Genomic DNA, 17,393 nt, shown 5'->3' with positions numbered 1-17,393 from the left:
TGCTGGAGGACCTGGGATAAAAGCACTTTTTTAACAACAATCTGCTATGTGTCCCTCTGTCATGAAGGTATTCTACTCACCCGCATCCACATTAGGGAACAGAACAAGTGTTCTCTTGTTGAAGGAGATGAGTGCATCTAATGTCAGCTCAAACATCTTTATGGAATGTTTAATATCTGTTGTTACAGGATGTTGCAGAGCAACTATATAATCTCTGGTTTTGACATCTTCACCTGTCCAAATGGAGGCCAAGAAAAGTTTTTTTATTGGCATGGAATAGCAAGAGGAAGGAAGGGCATACTTTTGAAACTACAGCTGTGAAACCCTGAAGAGTCAGGGCACTGAATGGGATATCTAACACATAAAAATCAATGTTACAATAAAAATCAAGGGGGTTACGGGGCGATCTAGCCTGGTATTTGCCTCTCTAAGCAAATCTCATAACTTTAGAGACCATTACTGAAATAACAACAAACTGTTAATTTGCAAGTCTATTTCTAAAGCTTTCCAAGACTATACCAGGATTAAGAGACTGGTAAATCTAGAATAACTCCTGAAGTTGTTCAGATATTAGTTGTCCATTCTCAACCAAAGACTTAATTTCCATTGCTTTAAAGTAGTCCGTCATACTTGTCTTAGTACATTTGGTAAAATATTTATCTGCAAAATATATTGACTGAAAAAGATGCYGGCTTCCAACTACACATGGTAATGTGCCATACAGGAGACTGTTTTGTCAAAGATAAAAAGCAAACATAAGCCCCCACTGTTTACAGCAATTATCTGTAAGTCAATGAATACGAAACACCAAAAGCCTTTGGTGCATGTTGTCCTGTTGCAGTGCATTTGTCAAAAAAAGGTCCACAGTACAGATTCTGGTTTGTTTTTTTTTTTTTTGTATTAGGCCTGAATAGCTTTGATTCTATTTAAACACATCCTWTAACCAAAATAACTGTTCATGTAAGACTGTTCTGTTTTTAAATTGTTCAGCTCGGAGAAATTACCCATTTAAGGAGTTATTTTTTTGACTTGGCAAAAGGACCAGAAGTGTTCAGTAAACAGATTTGTAGCTTTTCAGCTACAATAGTACGTGGCAGAATACAGAACAAAAGCAAGTGTAGAAAGAAAAAAGGGGTACTATTACTAAATATATTATTTTTTGACTGAAACCTACTTACTGAGTTTGTCTAGTATTGGAAGTCATGTGAGAAAAATATAAGAAGTGGCCTGCTTACCTAGCCACATGCGAATAATACTCATGTAGTCCTTGTTTTTGGCAGAGAGAAGCTTGTCATACGAGGGACASCCTGCTAAAAGGATGCGGTCGTGGTCTTCACACATGGCTATCAAGTGCTGCTCTGCACTCCTTGTGCAGCACACGTGGTAATGGGCCAGTTTGGTTATGGCATGTCTGATGGAGTCATCAATGGTCCCACTGACCTCCCCACCTTCAATGTGAAGAATGCGAATGTTCATCAGGGCCGCAGACGTGGCCAGGGCCAAAGCATCGAACCTGTCCCCGTGAACTATCATTATGTCAGGTTTCAGGCGGTTGAGGACATCGGGTAACTTCACTAATGCAAGGCCCACTGACTCCACCATAGCTGCCTCATCCTCTCCTCTCACGATGGTRTGCAATCTTGTATGAATATCGAAGTCATCTTGTTCAATCATACGATAGGTATTACTGAAGGTCAGAGAAAAAGAGTTAAAGTAAACACAACTTGGTTTTATGGCAATATCACTTCACAGAATAAATACAAATTAGAACAGCTGTACTGGAAAAGACCCCAAGAAGCACCTGGGTTTTAGGATAATTAACACAAAGCAACTAACAGCAAAAACATTCGCCAGATCAAAATTGCTACTGTTTGCTTTGGGCATTACAAATCATTTACAATAAAGAGACAAGTATTAAAACACCTTTAATTGCAAAAGTAGTATTTTATATTACTTTGCACAAGTCTTGCACACCGCAAAGGCTTATGAGCTATAGAAAAATAAGGGCCATGTTTCTCCCCTTTAGCAAATGAAGTCGGATTACTTTATTTCTCCAATCAGAGAGGATACAATTCAATATACTGTCAAGAAGTTCAACTGATTTTTTTCTTGTCTGGTTTTGTTTTGAATCAAGCTAGTTTTGTGATGTTGAATTCAACTTGCCATTTTACTGGATGGAAACAACATCCAATACAAARCAAGGAACATAACATGGAGAAAGAGAAGGGTCACCAGTGGAACGTCCTGTCTTAGAAGGCTGAGATAATATAACTTCCTCTCATTTTAACTTATAAAATGCCAAAATTTTCAATTGTAAAGTCCAGAAAGTGTCTTTGCTTGAAGATATGCTTATACGTTTCAAAAAGTTCAACAATGCTAATATGCTGCAGACTTAACCTAAAGTCTGGTCCTGTTTTCCAAAGTATGTGTTTTCATATCTATTTCACTTAGTGGGTACAGTCTGGTGAATGCAGCCTGAGGAAAACCAACCACAATCCCAGACAGAATATGCATGGTGTTCCTTCTACTTTTCTCCAGCAAACAGGAGAATATCCACCGGGGATGTGGGCAGTCCTCCCACGGGAAGGGATTTGGACCAAAGCATCTCATCCTCCTGGGCAGGTGATTTGACTGCTTACTTAAACACAGAGTTACGGAGGGAGTCTCTAATCGCTCCCACCTAACCATATACCATGGATAACCATATCTCTACCATTTTGTTATTCGTATTGTCAGAAACACATAACCACACTTTCCTGTCTCCACCATCGTCGAAGTAAGAACTAACAATATTCTCTTGAGATATAGAATATATAAGTATTTTCTCCAATAACTATGTAAAACAGAAGAGCTGCATTTAAAATYACTTAGGAAGATCTTTTCTCTGTGAAAATTTACAAACTGTAGCACTTTTCATTTGACAATCATCAGATTCTTACGGAAAAATGAAGGACACAGGCTTCTCATTTCATACAGTCTGTGATCCTGTTAATGGTTTCAATTACAGCATTTGCACAAAACTTTCCAGAATTCTAGAAATATGCAATCTCAGAAGGCGCTGCAAAATGAAATAAATTCTGGGAAAAAAATGTAAAACTTTCTTGCGTACACTCATGATGCCAAGACATTTTTTCACCTAATGTTCATGTTCTTATTGCTAATACCCCAGAAACAGATTGGTAGATAAAAATTCACTTTACCCGTAATCATCGATTAGGTGGGAACCAAGCACTACGACGTCAAGCTCAAAAAACTGTGGCTCTGCTTTAATACCAAACATAATGGGAGCTAATTTCGAATAATCAGCACGGTTGCAAGTAGCAACACAAACACGAAGTTTTTGGTTGTTTCCATTTTTCTCCATGACTTCCTTTTGTTTTTGCTTTGAAAGATTCTTGAAGTACACTTCCTGGCATAAGAGAGAAAAAAAAAGCATGTCATTACTAATAGCAATTTACATACAGCAAATGGTACACTTCAGGAACAGCATATACAAGTGCAGCCTACACTGTGGACATACAGTAACAGTCCACTGATAACAGACACCTAATGCAACAAATAAATTCTGTTTCCAAATTTCATAATCGAATATTTTTCCATGAAAGCTCAATTTTTATACCTCTATTTCTGCTCAATTTTTATACCTCTATTTCTGCAAATTAAATATTTTATAAACAATATTTAAATATTATGAAGTTCAACTGTAATTAAACAGTAAAATGACTTTTCCCTGTCCAGATGGAAATCTCTGCATAAATAGAAAAATTATTCTGCCTTAGTAAATGAAAGGAACAGTATCTCATATTACAAAATGACAGAATGGAACAAATGGCTCAGATGCATCTACTTACAGATTCTGTAAACAAAAAGAGGGCATTTYTGACTGAGTCAGTTTATGTATCTACATTAAACACATTGTAGTGACGTAAGGCAAGTTAAACATTAAGTTCTAAACCCTTGCATACTCTTCCGTAGGACAAAGTACATTAAAATAATCAATAATACAGTACTAGGTTTGAATAAATATATTGAAAAAGAATACAGCAGTACCTCCCCCCAAAAAAACCACATTTCCTCGCCTCCCAAACAGAAATTACTAGGGTGTTAGCAATAGTTTAAGAAAGTACCATCTTTTTGATACGAACTCTAACGTTATGTCACGTTTTTACTCCACTGTGCGGACTGAACCTTTTCTGGATTAATGCACGAGGACTGCTTATCTCTGACTCAAAGCAGTATTAATCTCTCTACTGATAATGCCAGCTAGAAAACACAATACATACATGACAATACTAACAGGAGCAATTCAATGCTCCTTTTAGACTGCATTCTGGATTTTTTCAGTAAAGWGCTAAAAGAAAGGCTACTGTGACATCACACTCTCGTGAAACCTAACAAAATCAGCAACTTTTCAAGATTACCCTATTTCTAATACATCAGGTTAGGTTTTATCATAYGTGACAAAACAATGCTTTGGTGTAACAGCAATGTTAGGGTGASCAGGAATCTATTTCAAGTTGTCTAAGTGGTATTTTCTAATCCACGTGCAATCCATTATGGCTCTGCAAAACTGTGACTGGCAGTGACATTAGCCAGACTCAGATGTTATAGACCACCATTTTCTTAATTTCTAAAACAACCTCTTTTTGGAGATGGCTCTGAGCAGGACATGCTATCATAATGTATGTAAAACCAGACACTAATTCAAATAAAATCATGTTCAAGATGTGAATGCCACTTCTGACACACCTATAAGCTTGTCTGTGAAACTGCATGAACAATATTAGTGTAATTGGAGGCAAACCTATCACAAGACTCTTCAAGTCAGCCACTGCTACATACATATTCTATATTATGTAAACCAAGAAGCCACAGTAAAAAACCCCACAAAATAAGGAAGTGACATAGCAAACTTATCTGAAGTCTGTTTACTCCCAAGTTACCTGCCTGAGCTAGGACCACCATGACCCCTGACAAAGCAGCTTCTCTTCATTTATGCAAATAAGGCTTTTAAGAAGCAGAATAGTTTCCTGTCCTCCTTTACCTTCAAGCGTTGTTAAAATTCTAAAATCCTCTCATCCACTCACAGTAAGTACCATCTCCTGAAATAGTAGATCTGTAAGTTGTGAAAAAATACAATCTCATGTTTCACCATAACTACAGATCCAACAGAACTGAATCACTAGACCACACATCTTTCCAGCCACTCAGATCACATTTAATTACAGCTGGTGTTTGGCTGTAGTAGTGGTCTCTTGAAATAAGTTTAGAGGAAGATGTAGAGACATTCCAAATCCATCTGAATTGACTAGAATCAAGATTCCTGGTATTTGTCCATTTCAACTTCTGTTAACATTATATTTGAGTAAGCCCAAAGCACAATTATTTCCAGTACTGCCTTAACACTCTGTAACACAATTGTTTCAAAAAGCTGCCACGTAAACTACGCACTGGCTTTGGTCAGACAGATTTTCAATTGCTGTAAATTTTAAACACCTGCTTATCTGAACAACCAAAATATTTACCCTAGCAAAAGGTAGGTAACAATGCAATGTAAGTGTCAACTACATGTGGAAATTTATCACTAATTAAATTGATTTATTGTTTTCCAGGTCAACTTGGATGTTTCCTAAAGAAACATGTGATGTGTTGTTACATCACAGCTTAATAACATAGTTCTATCCTGACTCTGACCTTTTCTGAGCCTAAATACTCTGTATTTTCAGATAGCATTCACCATCAAAAAGTAATGGCCAAGTCCCTTTAGCCACTAACAGTAAATTCCTTCAAGCAAAAGTGTAATGCCCCAGCCACAAAATTTTGTTAAAATTTATTAGCAGCTTTTGCAGGCAAATCATCTCTTTTCAGAATTGTTCACCAAAATTATTTTAAATAATTAATCAACAATTGCCTCTTAGTTTCTATGTGTTTGATGACATACTGAGTTTGATTTATACAGCCTTCATGGGGCAGTCGGGAAATCTTCCTGTTCCAAGGTCTACCTCTTCCAYCTTGCAGTAACCAGCAATCTTTAGCAGAAAGGAGAGGACATAAAACAGTGTTCCATGAAGGACTACTTGAAATAATTAATCCCCATGTGCTTTGGTCTACTGCTCTTCCGTATTGCCTCCTAAAGCTTTTAGATTATTAGAGATTCAAGGACTTTTTAATAAAGCCTTGGAAATTCTGGGCCAGACTTTCCAGAAGCCAAGGAGCTACTACTTCCACTAGCAGTCGCCACAGCATGAGACATCCTTTGAACAGTAMCTCACAAAAAAATGACACTACCTGTATATTCTACATTCACACCTCTGAAATACTGGGTTACAAAATTGAAGAGCTGGGAATATTCCCTTTCTCTACTTTCTCTGTATGCCCATGTGTTTGGGGCAATTTCATATTCCCATTTGCTTCGCTGTGTGGCAGATACATAGGACATTCTTCCCCAAACTCTTCCCACACCATGGGCCAGTGTGTGTATTCCTGCCACCGTTCTGCATCCTTGGAGCCATCTGTTCTACATCGCCTGTGTGCATACCCACCCCGGGGGCCTGTTCCTGCAGCCCAGTGCAGGTAACCATACACCAGACCACGTCCTTCAGACACCCTTTTCCATCCGTGAAGATGGAAAATCATTTATCACCCTGTGCACGTGCTAGGGCAAAAAAATGCTCCTCACCATTCCTTTCATGAATGTGGCTCGTGTCTCCACCAGGCCCTTTCCTGGTGCGAGGGATAACTGATACACTGAAWATTGGCAGACTGAGAATCACAGAGTATGCTGAGTTGGAAGGGATCCACAGGGACCGTCGAGTCCAACTCTTACCCCTGCACAGGACATTCCAAGCATCCATGTACCCGCAAGCGTTGTCCAAACGCTTCCTGGACTCTGTCAGGCTGGTGCTGTGACCATTTCCTTGGGGAGCCTGTTCTAGCCATCCTCTGGATGCAGAGCCTTTTATAATATGCAGCCTGAACCTCCCCTGACACTTCAGGCCATTCACTCCGTCACAGAAGTGCAGGGTCTGTCCTGGTATTCCCCCGCTTCCGCACTCTCCCCACACCGGGAAAACCCACGCCTGCGCCCCGCCGCTCTCTCCGTCCTTCCGGACAGTGTCCGCGCACACCTTTCCGCCGCRGAGGCCGTGGATCCCGGTATTTCCCGGGGATACGCGCCCCATCTCCGGCACCGTGGATCCCCGCATTTCCCGGACCCGCATTTCCCGGGCCGGCGCTCAGCCCGCCCTCAGGCACGGAGCTCCGGCCATTCCGCCCCCTCCCCGCCCCGCCGCCCCCTCAGCTCTGGGGCCCGGGCCGGGCCCAGGGTCTGCGCGGCCCCCTCGCAGTCACCTTGCCTTCCGCCAGGAGCGCGGCGGCGGCGCCGCACCGCTCGCCTCCGTCGGCAGCAAAGCCCCGCCTCGCAGGAAGTGAGGAGACCCGCGGAGGAGGGGGAAGGGGGAAGGGGGAAGGGGGCTGCCCCGCGGCCGCGCCCCGCCGGGCTTGCGGGCCGGGGTAGGAGCCCCGAGCCCCGGCTGGGCGGGCAGCCTGTGTACAGCGTGTGTACAGCCTCATGCGGATGGGCCTTCAGTCACTGAATCAGGTTGGAAAAGACCGCTGAGGTCATCGAGTCCAACCTGGGACCCAGCGCTACCTTGTCAACCAGACCATGGCACTGAATGCCACATCCGATCTTTCCTTGAACACCTCCAGGGACGGTGACTCCGCCACCTCCCTGCGCAGCCCATTCTAATATCTAATCAAGTTGGTTTTTTTTTTTTTTTTTGTGAAGAAATACTTCCTAACGAGGAACCGTATCCTTGGGTTAGGGCAGTCTCTTCCTGTCGGTTTATATTTGGAATACCCCATTTATACACATCTGAGCAATCTGGTTAAAACTGMTGGATGATCTCACAGCTTCAGTGGCGACTGCTATCCTATCAAGAGCTTTTAAAGTAAGGGCTGTCAGAGAATTAGGGGCTATGGGGCTGCTGTAGGAGACACACAGTGAGGACAGACACAAGCTACAAGGATGCAATATGGAACAAGGCAGTTGTCTTATCGTGCAAGTTGTGAGGAACTGCAGCCCTTCACAGTCAGGGCACCTGCCAGTAGCTCATTAAGACTGCCTGGGTGTGATGCAGAATTCTGTAACTTTGGCATTAATTCAGCCCAGGGTGTTCTTAATGGCAATTTCACTGGCATGCAGCACAATCAATTAWGTTGTTAAACCAGATACCAGGCGTTGCTGTCATCTGTGTTTTCCAGTTGACTGTAAAAGAGATGTGGTTTGTTTTCTCAAGGTGGAGGTGTTTCGAGGTCAATGTGTCACATTAGTGAGATGACTGTGACTGGGATCCTAGTTCACCATGTGTCACAACAACAACCTACGTCCGCTAAACGCTGCTGTGTAAACTCCTACCTAAAATATTTCAGTAGCTGGTGTCACACAGTCCTAGTAAAAGGACAATTCTTCACCCATTTTATCCCACGGATCTCACATTTGTGTGGCTGAAACCTGTCAGTCTAGTGCAGTAGGGTCATACATCCGAATAAGCCCATGCAACATTCAGCTATTCAAACTTTGCCATAGTTTTTCAGACCAGATTGTATCTTTGCTCATCCATATTATATCTGAGGGGTCTCAAATCCCTTCTACTTTTGCCCTTTAATTCTCAGAAAAAGTAGTAATAAGAGCAGCTGTGTCTGACATACCTAAAAAAAGGTAAACACAAGGAATTAGTGCATTCTTGGCCTTTACCAGGGAGAAGCTGACTTTGCTAGCAGTTACAAATACTCATTTAAAAAGGCTTCGAGGAACAAATACTTTTCAACTAAACAAAATTATCGTCAACAGATGTTATTAAAGTAAAAATCATTTAAGACTTGCCCTTGGGAATTTAACRTGATGATTTGACTATCTCCCAAGTGAGTTAGAGAGGATCTTATGCTATGGTGACATTCAGAAAGTCCTCTGTCAGCTGTGGTTCAATGAGTCATAGCTCCTCAAAGGCTCAGTGTTTTGAGAATATTGCAGCACACCCACTGCTTAAATTACCAGGAATCTTTGCTTGCAATACTGCCCAGATGTAGTAATAGCAACTGGAAGACACCTTGCTTTCAATTCATGTCCTATTTAAATCATTTTCATTATTCTGTGCATCACTGAATTTCCTTTAGGCACATTGCACATTGCTTAAAAACCCATGTCCATTCTGGAAATGCCATTATAAATAAATTTGAATTGTCTCCTGGAAATACTTTCAGGTTATGACAAGATCACCAGTATATCTACAACTGGTTTCACTGAAACAAAATGCTGAAGAGCCTGAATCATATTTCATGAGCGTGAGTGTAYGGAAGTGTGAACATATGGACAGATTCTGGTTTACACAAGTACTAACACAGCTACGAGCAACTGCATTGAGGATTAATTAGTTGTACAAGAGCATCAGTGCATCTCTTCGTGTGATTTTTCTGGAAGTGTTCTGCTGGCGTTTCAGCATGTTGCAGTACAAGGTGAAGAAGAAAGGAGAAAGTTTATGCTCTATTTGGTTATTTCTCCCTCAAAGACCTACATATTACATAAACAAGATGAATTTTTTCTTGTTACTGAGTGAGCCCTSCCTCAAGGCTTTCCAGCAGAGAAACAAATGCTATGCAGAAAGATGAGATGGAAGGAGAAGCCTCAGCCTATAATCTGCCTGCTCMAGTCAGTCTTATGCTTTGCTGGTCAAAATCTCTAATGACACGGTGAAGAGGGCCTCCTGTCCTTGGCAAGCCCTGTGGCACTAGAGGGGTTCATTAGAGGATTAGGGTCTCAGTATCCAGATAACTCATTGACACTCTCTTCATCAAAAAGCTTTGCATGAATGGTAAAAGCCCTGCAGAGACTAAATGGACATTAGTGCATGCAGTATTGGGAAATGTTGGAGATGAGGAGCTTAATTCTTTTGGGAGAGGTCACATTGTTAAAGATCTGAACAGAAGAATCAAGTTCAATTTTTTTTTTTTTTTTTAACTGATTTGGACTTGTTGGAGACCCATTCTGAAAGAGGTGAAAAGTGTTGAACTGGGATTCTCTATGCATGACTATGCCCAGGAGATGGATAGTGTGGACMGTCAGTAGCACTCTGATCTTCTGCACTGGTGCTAAGCACTGTGTTGCTTCTTCCCTTCTGAAAAGAAGGAAGGAAGAAGGAGAAGGAATATGAATTTTGATATCAACATTTACATGATGTGAATCTTTAATTTGTTTATATCCATTTAATTTACATCCATTTTACTTATGTCAAAACCAGCTGCTGAGTTTGAGCAAAAGCTGCTAAGATTTTCAAAAGCAACTGTCCATGTAAATTCTATACTGTCTGGCCTAAAACATCTGAAATCAACTTGAATTTTAAAGATAAGGGCCATAGTGTTTTCAGAAAAGCAGGCCATTCTTACACAGCCAAACCAATAGCCTCTGAAGATTCTGGCAAAATAGCACTCAGCTACTGTGAATGCACTCCTTTACCAATATCCCTTGTAGGAAGAGACAAAATACCATGTACCACATTATATAAGGAGAATGTAAAGAGATACACACATGTAGAGAAAGCATAACAAGTTTTACCTTCCTGCATTTTCCTGTTCGTTCTTCCCAGTTAAAACTACCAAGTGAGCTGTGCAGTTGGTAGTAWTTGCAGGCAACCACATCACAGCTCATACCTGATGTTCCAGAGAAAAGGAAGAGATCAGGAATAAGACAGTGCCATAGATGCTATACAGGAGGAAATTATCATCGTAAGATCGCTCACATCTTTGCTCAATGTCTTATACTAGCACAAAATGGGGATTTACGTGTAGATAAGATTGTAAGACACAGATTTCCCAGCCAAGGGAGAAGAAATAAAAAACTACATGAAAATTTGTTCTCTGTCTTTGGAAAAATACTGTCCACAGAAATCAATGAAAGTGGTGAAGGGAACTGTCTTACAGGAGTAGCTGAGGGACCTWATAGCTCTCYACATTTACCTGAAAGGAGGTYGCAGCAAGGTGGGGATYAGTTTCTTCTTCCAAGTAACAAGTGATAGGACAAGAGGAAGGGGCTTCAGTGGAGGCTTATTCTTGGATATTTGGAAATATTCATTCATTGAAAGGGTTATCAAGCATTGTAAGCAACTGCCCAAGCAAATGCTGCAATCGCCATCCCTARAATTATTTAAGAGGCATGTAYATGTGGCATTYAGGGACATGAYCTAATGTTGGATTTGGCAATGATGTACTAATGGTTGGACTAGATGACCTTAAGGTTCTTTTCCAATYTAAATAATTCCATGAGTCAATATTAAAATTAGGTGCTTCAAAACCACAGGCAACAAGCAGAGTTGTGGATCTCATTGACATAATTAGGAATTAGGTTAAAAATATGCCATTTTTTTTTTCAAAGTTGCCAAGGTTCTACAATAGATTAACARTCCCTTCTTTTCTTATTGGAAAGATGGCATATTCTGATGTCTGGTGWGTTACAAAATAATTGCATTTGCACATATCCTATAAAATGTGAKTAAAGTTTATTGTAACTAGCTAGAGTTGTAGAATGGTGTAGATGCATGGCATAAAAAGCAACCTCTGCTYTAGAGGGTTCCTTGATCAGGAGTGTATGTGTGGGGTAAGATAAAATCTGTCTGAAACCTATGYGAAGCACTAGAAAGGGTGCTGGAAACCTCAACAGCGTATTTTCCCAGTTCATTCAATGTCTTGAGCCTTTATTTTAAYGTCAGCTAAAAAAACCACCAAGCCACAAAACTTTTTCTTCCCACCCCCTCTCTCTAAAAATAGTGGAATTGACCCACTTTTTGCTGTCATCATGTGACTGACTCTGCTTGTGTGATCAGTTTAATTCTTCCAAAGGGTCTGTTTTCTTTAGTTGTAAAAAATGCTGTTAAGGTTACGGTTTGTCTGTTTCTTCTGAAGCTYTACTCCTTGTCCAGCCCTGCTGGAATAACTGTGATTGCTGTTGCTGTTTGTTGACACACATCCAACATCCCTTGGGAAATCTGACACWGTTCAATATACCCAAACTGGCTTCAAACCAGCTGGTCTTGAAAAATGACAGCAGCCTAGGTGGGGGTGATCCTTCCTCTTACTGTGTTATGCATCTACACCTCTTGATCAGTAGATAATGTGGTCTGCTTAAAAACAACTTGGGGTATGYTCAAAATAGAATGAGTAGAGCTGCTCTATATACTCGGAGTATTTGGACATGAGACAGTGAGATTGGAAGCAGCCAGATAAGGCAGTGGGTAACTTTGCCAAATACCAGATCCCAGTTTCCACCTCAAGGTACAGGTGGAAGAATAATTTGTTATGAATACAAGGTTGAGGAAATGCAGAASAAATGGCCAAGTTTGCAACAGCCAAAAATGCAAATGTCTCTCATTTGTGAAAGTCTAGAAAGGAAGTTCTGTTAAGCTTTCTCAGTTTTGATTTTAAGACTGCCTAATTTTTTCCCTTCAAATTGACATGAAGGTTGAAAAGAAAGTTAAATATCTGTCAGGAAAGAGAAATGAAACTCTGGCCACTTCTCAATATTAATAGATACCTCCTGTGTTGCAAACATGTCTAGAGGTTCCTCTTTGCTCTTCTTGTTTGACTGGTACGCTTTTTTTTCACTTTGCCTGTCCCATCTGAGGTTCTATGGCATCCTACTTGAATAAAACTGTGATTTTCAATGGGACCAGCAGATGACAAATATTTGAAATATTTCCTTTTTTTTCCTGGTAATTGCTAATTTCTAATTTTAAGGACTACTAATGCAACTACATAATTACAAAAAAAATCTGTAAGAAGTGATCTAATATCAGGACTAAAGAATTATAATGGTAAACATGTATTTCCACCTTTTTTTTCCACATTAAAATAAATTCTTTCATGTGTAGTTTGTAGATTTTGGCTATTAACTGCACTAAGACAAAAAATGTGATGAAAGAAGAAAATGAGATTGTAAGTTACAGTTACAGTACAAAGCATGTAGTCAGTTTACACTTACCAAGATAGATGAGGAAATTTTGTTAGACAGAGAATGTAAAACGGGCAAAGAAGTGTAGCGGTAGCTACCCTTCACTAATTCCAAATCTTCCTGCCTTGGAGCTTTTAACACACATGGTATTATTAAGTGAGTTGTTCAAATGTCTCCTTTAATCATGTGACTCGCAGAGCAATTTTAAGTCCTAACCTACCACGTGGCTATTATAATTTCCTGAAACAGTACCAGATTTTTTTTTTTTTATTTCAAGAAGATTGTAGAGATGTAACAGAAGGCTTAAGTGCCAATCAAAAGCACAGTGTATCAGGTATTACACAAAAGTACATMTTTCTTTTTAATTCTAAATAAGAATAGTCAAGAATGAAATCTCATTTTTTTAGAGTAGCTATAGCCCTTATTTTCATTAACAGAAATGTCCAGAAAAGGTTTGGTTTTCCAAACAAGAAATAAAAGTCAAGGAAAAGTAAAACCACACAATTTTAAAAGAGGTCTCTAAAGCCTTAAACCAACAAGCTTTCTGAAAATGTGCTTTACATGGATAGTAAATCACAATCTTGATGATGAGAAGSAAATCGTAGGAGTTCAGAATGATGTCTAGGAAAAAAACCCAACCCCACCCCCCACCCCTCACCATGCTTATTTGACATTTACTTCTTTCTCACCAGCTTTTTGATGCCTATCTGGAAAAAAAMGTCACATGAAGGGCATCTGAGTCAGCTGTTATTCTAGAATAGTCTAATTTCCTCAGCTGGATTTGCTACCCATGTTCTTTTATTAAAGGTTTGATTTAGTACCGGATGTTTTAACGAAAGATAGTCCATAATTAMAGAGATATATTAGTAACTGCTAAAATAGTCCATGATTTTTGCAGGAAGAGCAATTCTTCAATACGTGTTCTAACAAACACTCATGCCCATAGACTRTGCTGAGTCCTTCCAGGAAAGACCCTACTCTATTAAGGGAATAGCAGCCTGTTTTCCCAAGGCCTTCTGTGTGCCAGGGTATAGCAGGAATCATGTGGACACAGACCACTTTCTGACTGGCCTGGCTGCTAAGGCACTATTTTTAAGAAATTCAGCCTGAATGTCCCTGACTAAGAGATTCCAGGTTGTGAGAGGCTCTGTCTCTTACTTTTCCTGGGCTTTTTGAAACCCTTTTGTCTATCTCTGAAAGGCAGTTGAGAAATACTGGCATTGTGTAGCATGCTCTCATGCCTCTGTTTTCTCATACTAAGTCCCATGGCCCATCTCAATGTTTGACAATAAAATTGTAAGGAAAAGCATACAATTTGAACAGGATTTTGAAAAGGGCATTCTTGTATTTTGAAAGCTAAGTACTTAGTGGAAAAATAACGATTGGCATCTGCCACATGAAATAATGCTTGTTTACGGAAAAGATTATAGGAATTCTTGACTCTGCCCTAGTGTTGATTTTACATAGCCCATAAAAATCTGCCTTCCCCTGGCAGTGCAGTTTTGATGGGAATCATCTCCCCAGRTGTGGGCCACCAATCTTACGAGCTAAAATTCTCCAGGTAGACTTGTTAAGTGTCAATGCTTAAGGGGCAATGCAGCAGAGGTGAGAAATCTGGTAGAACAATGCTCCCAAGTCCACACAGTTCCTGCGTGTTCCTAGTTCACTAATATTTGTGCACTAATATTCCCATTAAAAGTCTTGAGGGATATGCAAACTTCTATGATTTCCATCAGCACCCTTGATTTCCYTAATAAGAATGGTGAGCTTTGTTAATTTTCACTTTTGTCCCTGAGTTGGTTTCCTCTTCAGAATCTTCAGTACTCTTCAGTACTGACATGGTGTTAGTACATGGACTCAGATTTGGACTCAGAGGATCACAGGAAAACACTGCTACCAGAGGGGGAAAAAGTAAATTAATTTCTTCTCAAAAGTAAGTACAACAGAAATATTTGCAGTGCTTTTTGGAAATTAATTTCTTTAAAGCCTAAATCTGAGTCCTAGATGGATACCTTCACTGATGAATATCCAAGGTGATATTTCTCAACACCTCAGATCTCAGGGAAACCTGGTGCCAAAAATGAAGTCAAAGCTGCCTGGGACGCAAGAAGAAAGGAAGGTTATGTAAAGAAAAGCCTCAGAGAAAGAACTGTCATGGTAAGACATTCATATTGAAATGGAACTTGACTTCTTTGCATAATAGCTTTTGTTTTGTATTTTGGCAGACATCACCTCCGATAACTTTTACACACCCTTCAAGCATGCAGAGAGCTATAGCTTCTGGTAGCTAAAACCAGCTGGCAGGCAGCCACAAAACCTGCTCTGCAGGTGGCAAAGTGAATGGCTTGGGGCAACAGCATCAGCAGGACTGCTTCCTGAAGTGGCAATGCCGGCCAAAGGACAGGTAATCTGGACCCCTCCTGTYGGTCTAGGCCCCCTCTCCAGTGCATTCTTCCCAGCCTTTCTGCACTTGCTATCCTTCTCCCTTCCACATGACTCTCCTCTGCCTTCCCAACAATGTTGTGTTGCCTTCACGTTAGCTGTATGGCTTCTGAGAAAACCTACCTGAACAATTACCCCACACAGCTCAAATCCCCCTTGTTATCCCACCTGCCTTCATCCCTCTTCTCATAAATGCTGTCCACATTCTGCCTGAAAGGAAATCCTTGGAGGTGCATGCCTTTTTTTACTACTGTGCCCATTTAGCACCTGGCATGTTGGGGCCATTCGTCATTGCCACCAGTGTATCAACGAAATAATATTGAATAATTATTCTAAACCTCTGTCGAGATCACCGTCTAGGGTGGGTGGACCTGTGTGGGTGAATCTAATTTCCCATCTCCCAAATAACAGAAAGGCAGCCACAGTCACAAGGAACAACGTGCTAGCTTTGGGAAGGTCACCGGTTCCCCACAGCTTGCTATGGACTGGGTAATGACAAGAGAATCCAGAGAGAAAGAGCACATATGGGCAACCATTCAGCACAGGTCTCACGAGAACTTCTAAATGCCCAGCACMTCAGCCGGCACGGCCCCAAATCTCGTGTGCCCGATGGAGACACGGGCGTACAGAGGCGGGTCCCGCGCTGGCCCTGGAGACGGCGCCTGCCGTGACATCCTCGCCGAGCGGGCAGGGCAGCTCCCTCCCGGGCGCATCCCCGGCATGCCGGGAGCCGGCTGGGCGCAGGGCTCGGCGGAGCGCTCCTCCCGGCCGCCCAGCCGCGGGGCTCAGCCGCAGCACGGCCCCGCAGCGCCCCGGCCCGCCCGGCCCCCCGCTCCCAGCCCTGACTTACGTGGGGGCCGCGGGCCAGCGGCTCCCGGCGCGGCGGCGCGTTCGTGCCCATGGCGGCCGCCGCTCCCCGCCGCTCTCCGGCCGGGCTCTGCCGCTGCCAAGCCGAGAGGCACCGGGGCCGGGGCCACGCCGCGGGAGAGGCACCCGGGGCCGGGGCCACGCCGGGACCGCCCCGCAAGCACCGCCCTCCGCCCGCCGCCGGGAGGGGTCCGTCCGTGCGCGGCCGTGGGAAGCGCCGGAGGGTCGAGGGATGACGGGCTGAGCTGAGAGTGCCCGGTGTTCCGGGGTGATCCAGGCGTGCTGGWGCCCAAGGCTTTGGCACTGCGTGCGCTAAGGCCGTCCCGGCATCCCTGCGGCGTGGGAAGCGGGGTCGTACTCCGGGTACCCCCGGGTATCGCCTCCTAGTGCTCCCCTGTGCCTCGGGGAGCCATTCCCCGGCTGGGTACCCTCAGAGCACCCACAGCGGTGAGGTAACGCAGACAGCCTTTCTGCTGCCAAGCATCTCTGTGGATATTATCCGCTAATATCCATGGCACCTTGTGTGTTTAACATCACCAAGACTACCCACATCCGATCAGAACAGCAGGAATCTGCAGCTGTCTCGAGGCAAGGAACCTGGCAACTGAGTCTTCCAAACACAGGTCTGGAAAACAGCAGCCAGAAATTCACAAGTCTGATTCCAGTTTCTTCTGGTCTTAAGACAATGTTTCAAGGCTGCARCTAGCAGTGTCTTGTGTGTAGCTGTACCCCCTTGGAAGTGCTGGGGTCTGCCTTTGTGTGCCAAGGGAGCCCTGAAGCTGCCATTCTCATGCAGACCCCCAAGCTGCTCTAGACACCTGTGTGACCACAACTTTCTGGTCTTGAGGCATTTGCAGTTCTTTCCTACATACATTTTTATTTTTGACATGTGTGCCTTAGTGTTTTCAGTGACTTTGTCTCCATCCATTCTCTCCAGCTTATTTTTCCTGGAACACAGATGTTCAAAGTAACACATTAATTTATAGCCCAGCTCTACTCCACTWAGCAGGTCAGCACACAGCACCTGTAAATTTTACTGACTGGCTTTTCCTCTGTGACCAGATTTACACCTGCACACAAACAA

The 17,393-nt window shown here is 42.4% G+C and overlaps 1 protein-coding gene across 4 annotated transcripts in view; it reads right to left on the bottom strand.

The window, feature by feature from the left end:
• The window catches only part of GNE (glucosamine (UDP-N-acetyl)-2-epimerase/N-acetylmannosamine kinase), a 29,578-nt gene extending 13,167 nt beyond the window's left edge, over positions 1–16,411 (bottom strand). Inside the window, exons 1-4 of one of the 4 annotated variants that reach the window (XM_057379111.1) lie at positions 16,293–16,411; positions 3,201–3,409; positions 1,236–1,687; positions 81–233 (exon numbers count right to left, since the gene is read on the bottom strand). In XM_057379111.1, the coding sequence (XP_057235094.1) occupies positions 81–233; positions 1,236–1,687; positions 3,201–3,409; positions 16,293–16,343 (865 nt within the window). In that variant the 5' untranslated portion in view covers positions 16,344–16,411. Of the gene's footprint in view, positions 1–80; positions 234–1,235; positions 1,688–3,200; positions 3,410–7,127; positions 7,234–7,350; positions 7,531–16,292 lie in introns of those variants that run through there. The other 3 variants (XM_057379112.1, XM_057379113.1, XM_057379110.1) reach the window with 3 other exon arrangements.
• Between the last annotated feature and the right edge of the window lie 982 nt (positions 16,412–17,393).

The sequence above is a fragment of the Malurus melanocephalus genome, unplaced genomic scaffold (assembly GCF_030028575.1).
Source record: "Malurus melanocephalus ecotype Western Australia unplaced genomic scaffold, MMel_1.1 scaffold_387, whole genome shotgun sequence".
In the NCBI taxonomy this organism is placed as follows: Eukaryota; Metazoa; Chordata; class Aves; order Passeriformes; family Maluridae; genus Malurus; species Malurus melanocephalus.
This window is presented reverse-complemented; position numbering and strand designations above follow the sequence as displayed.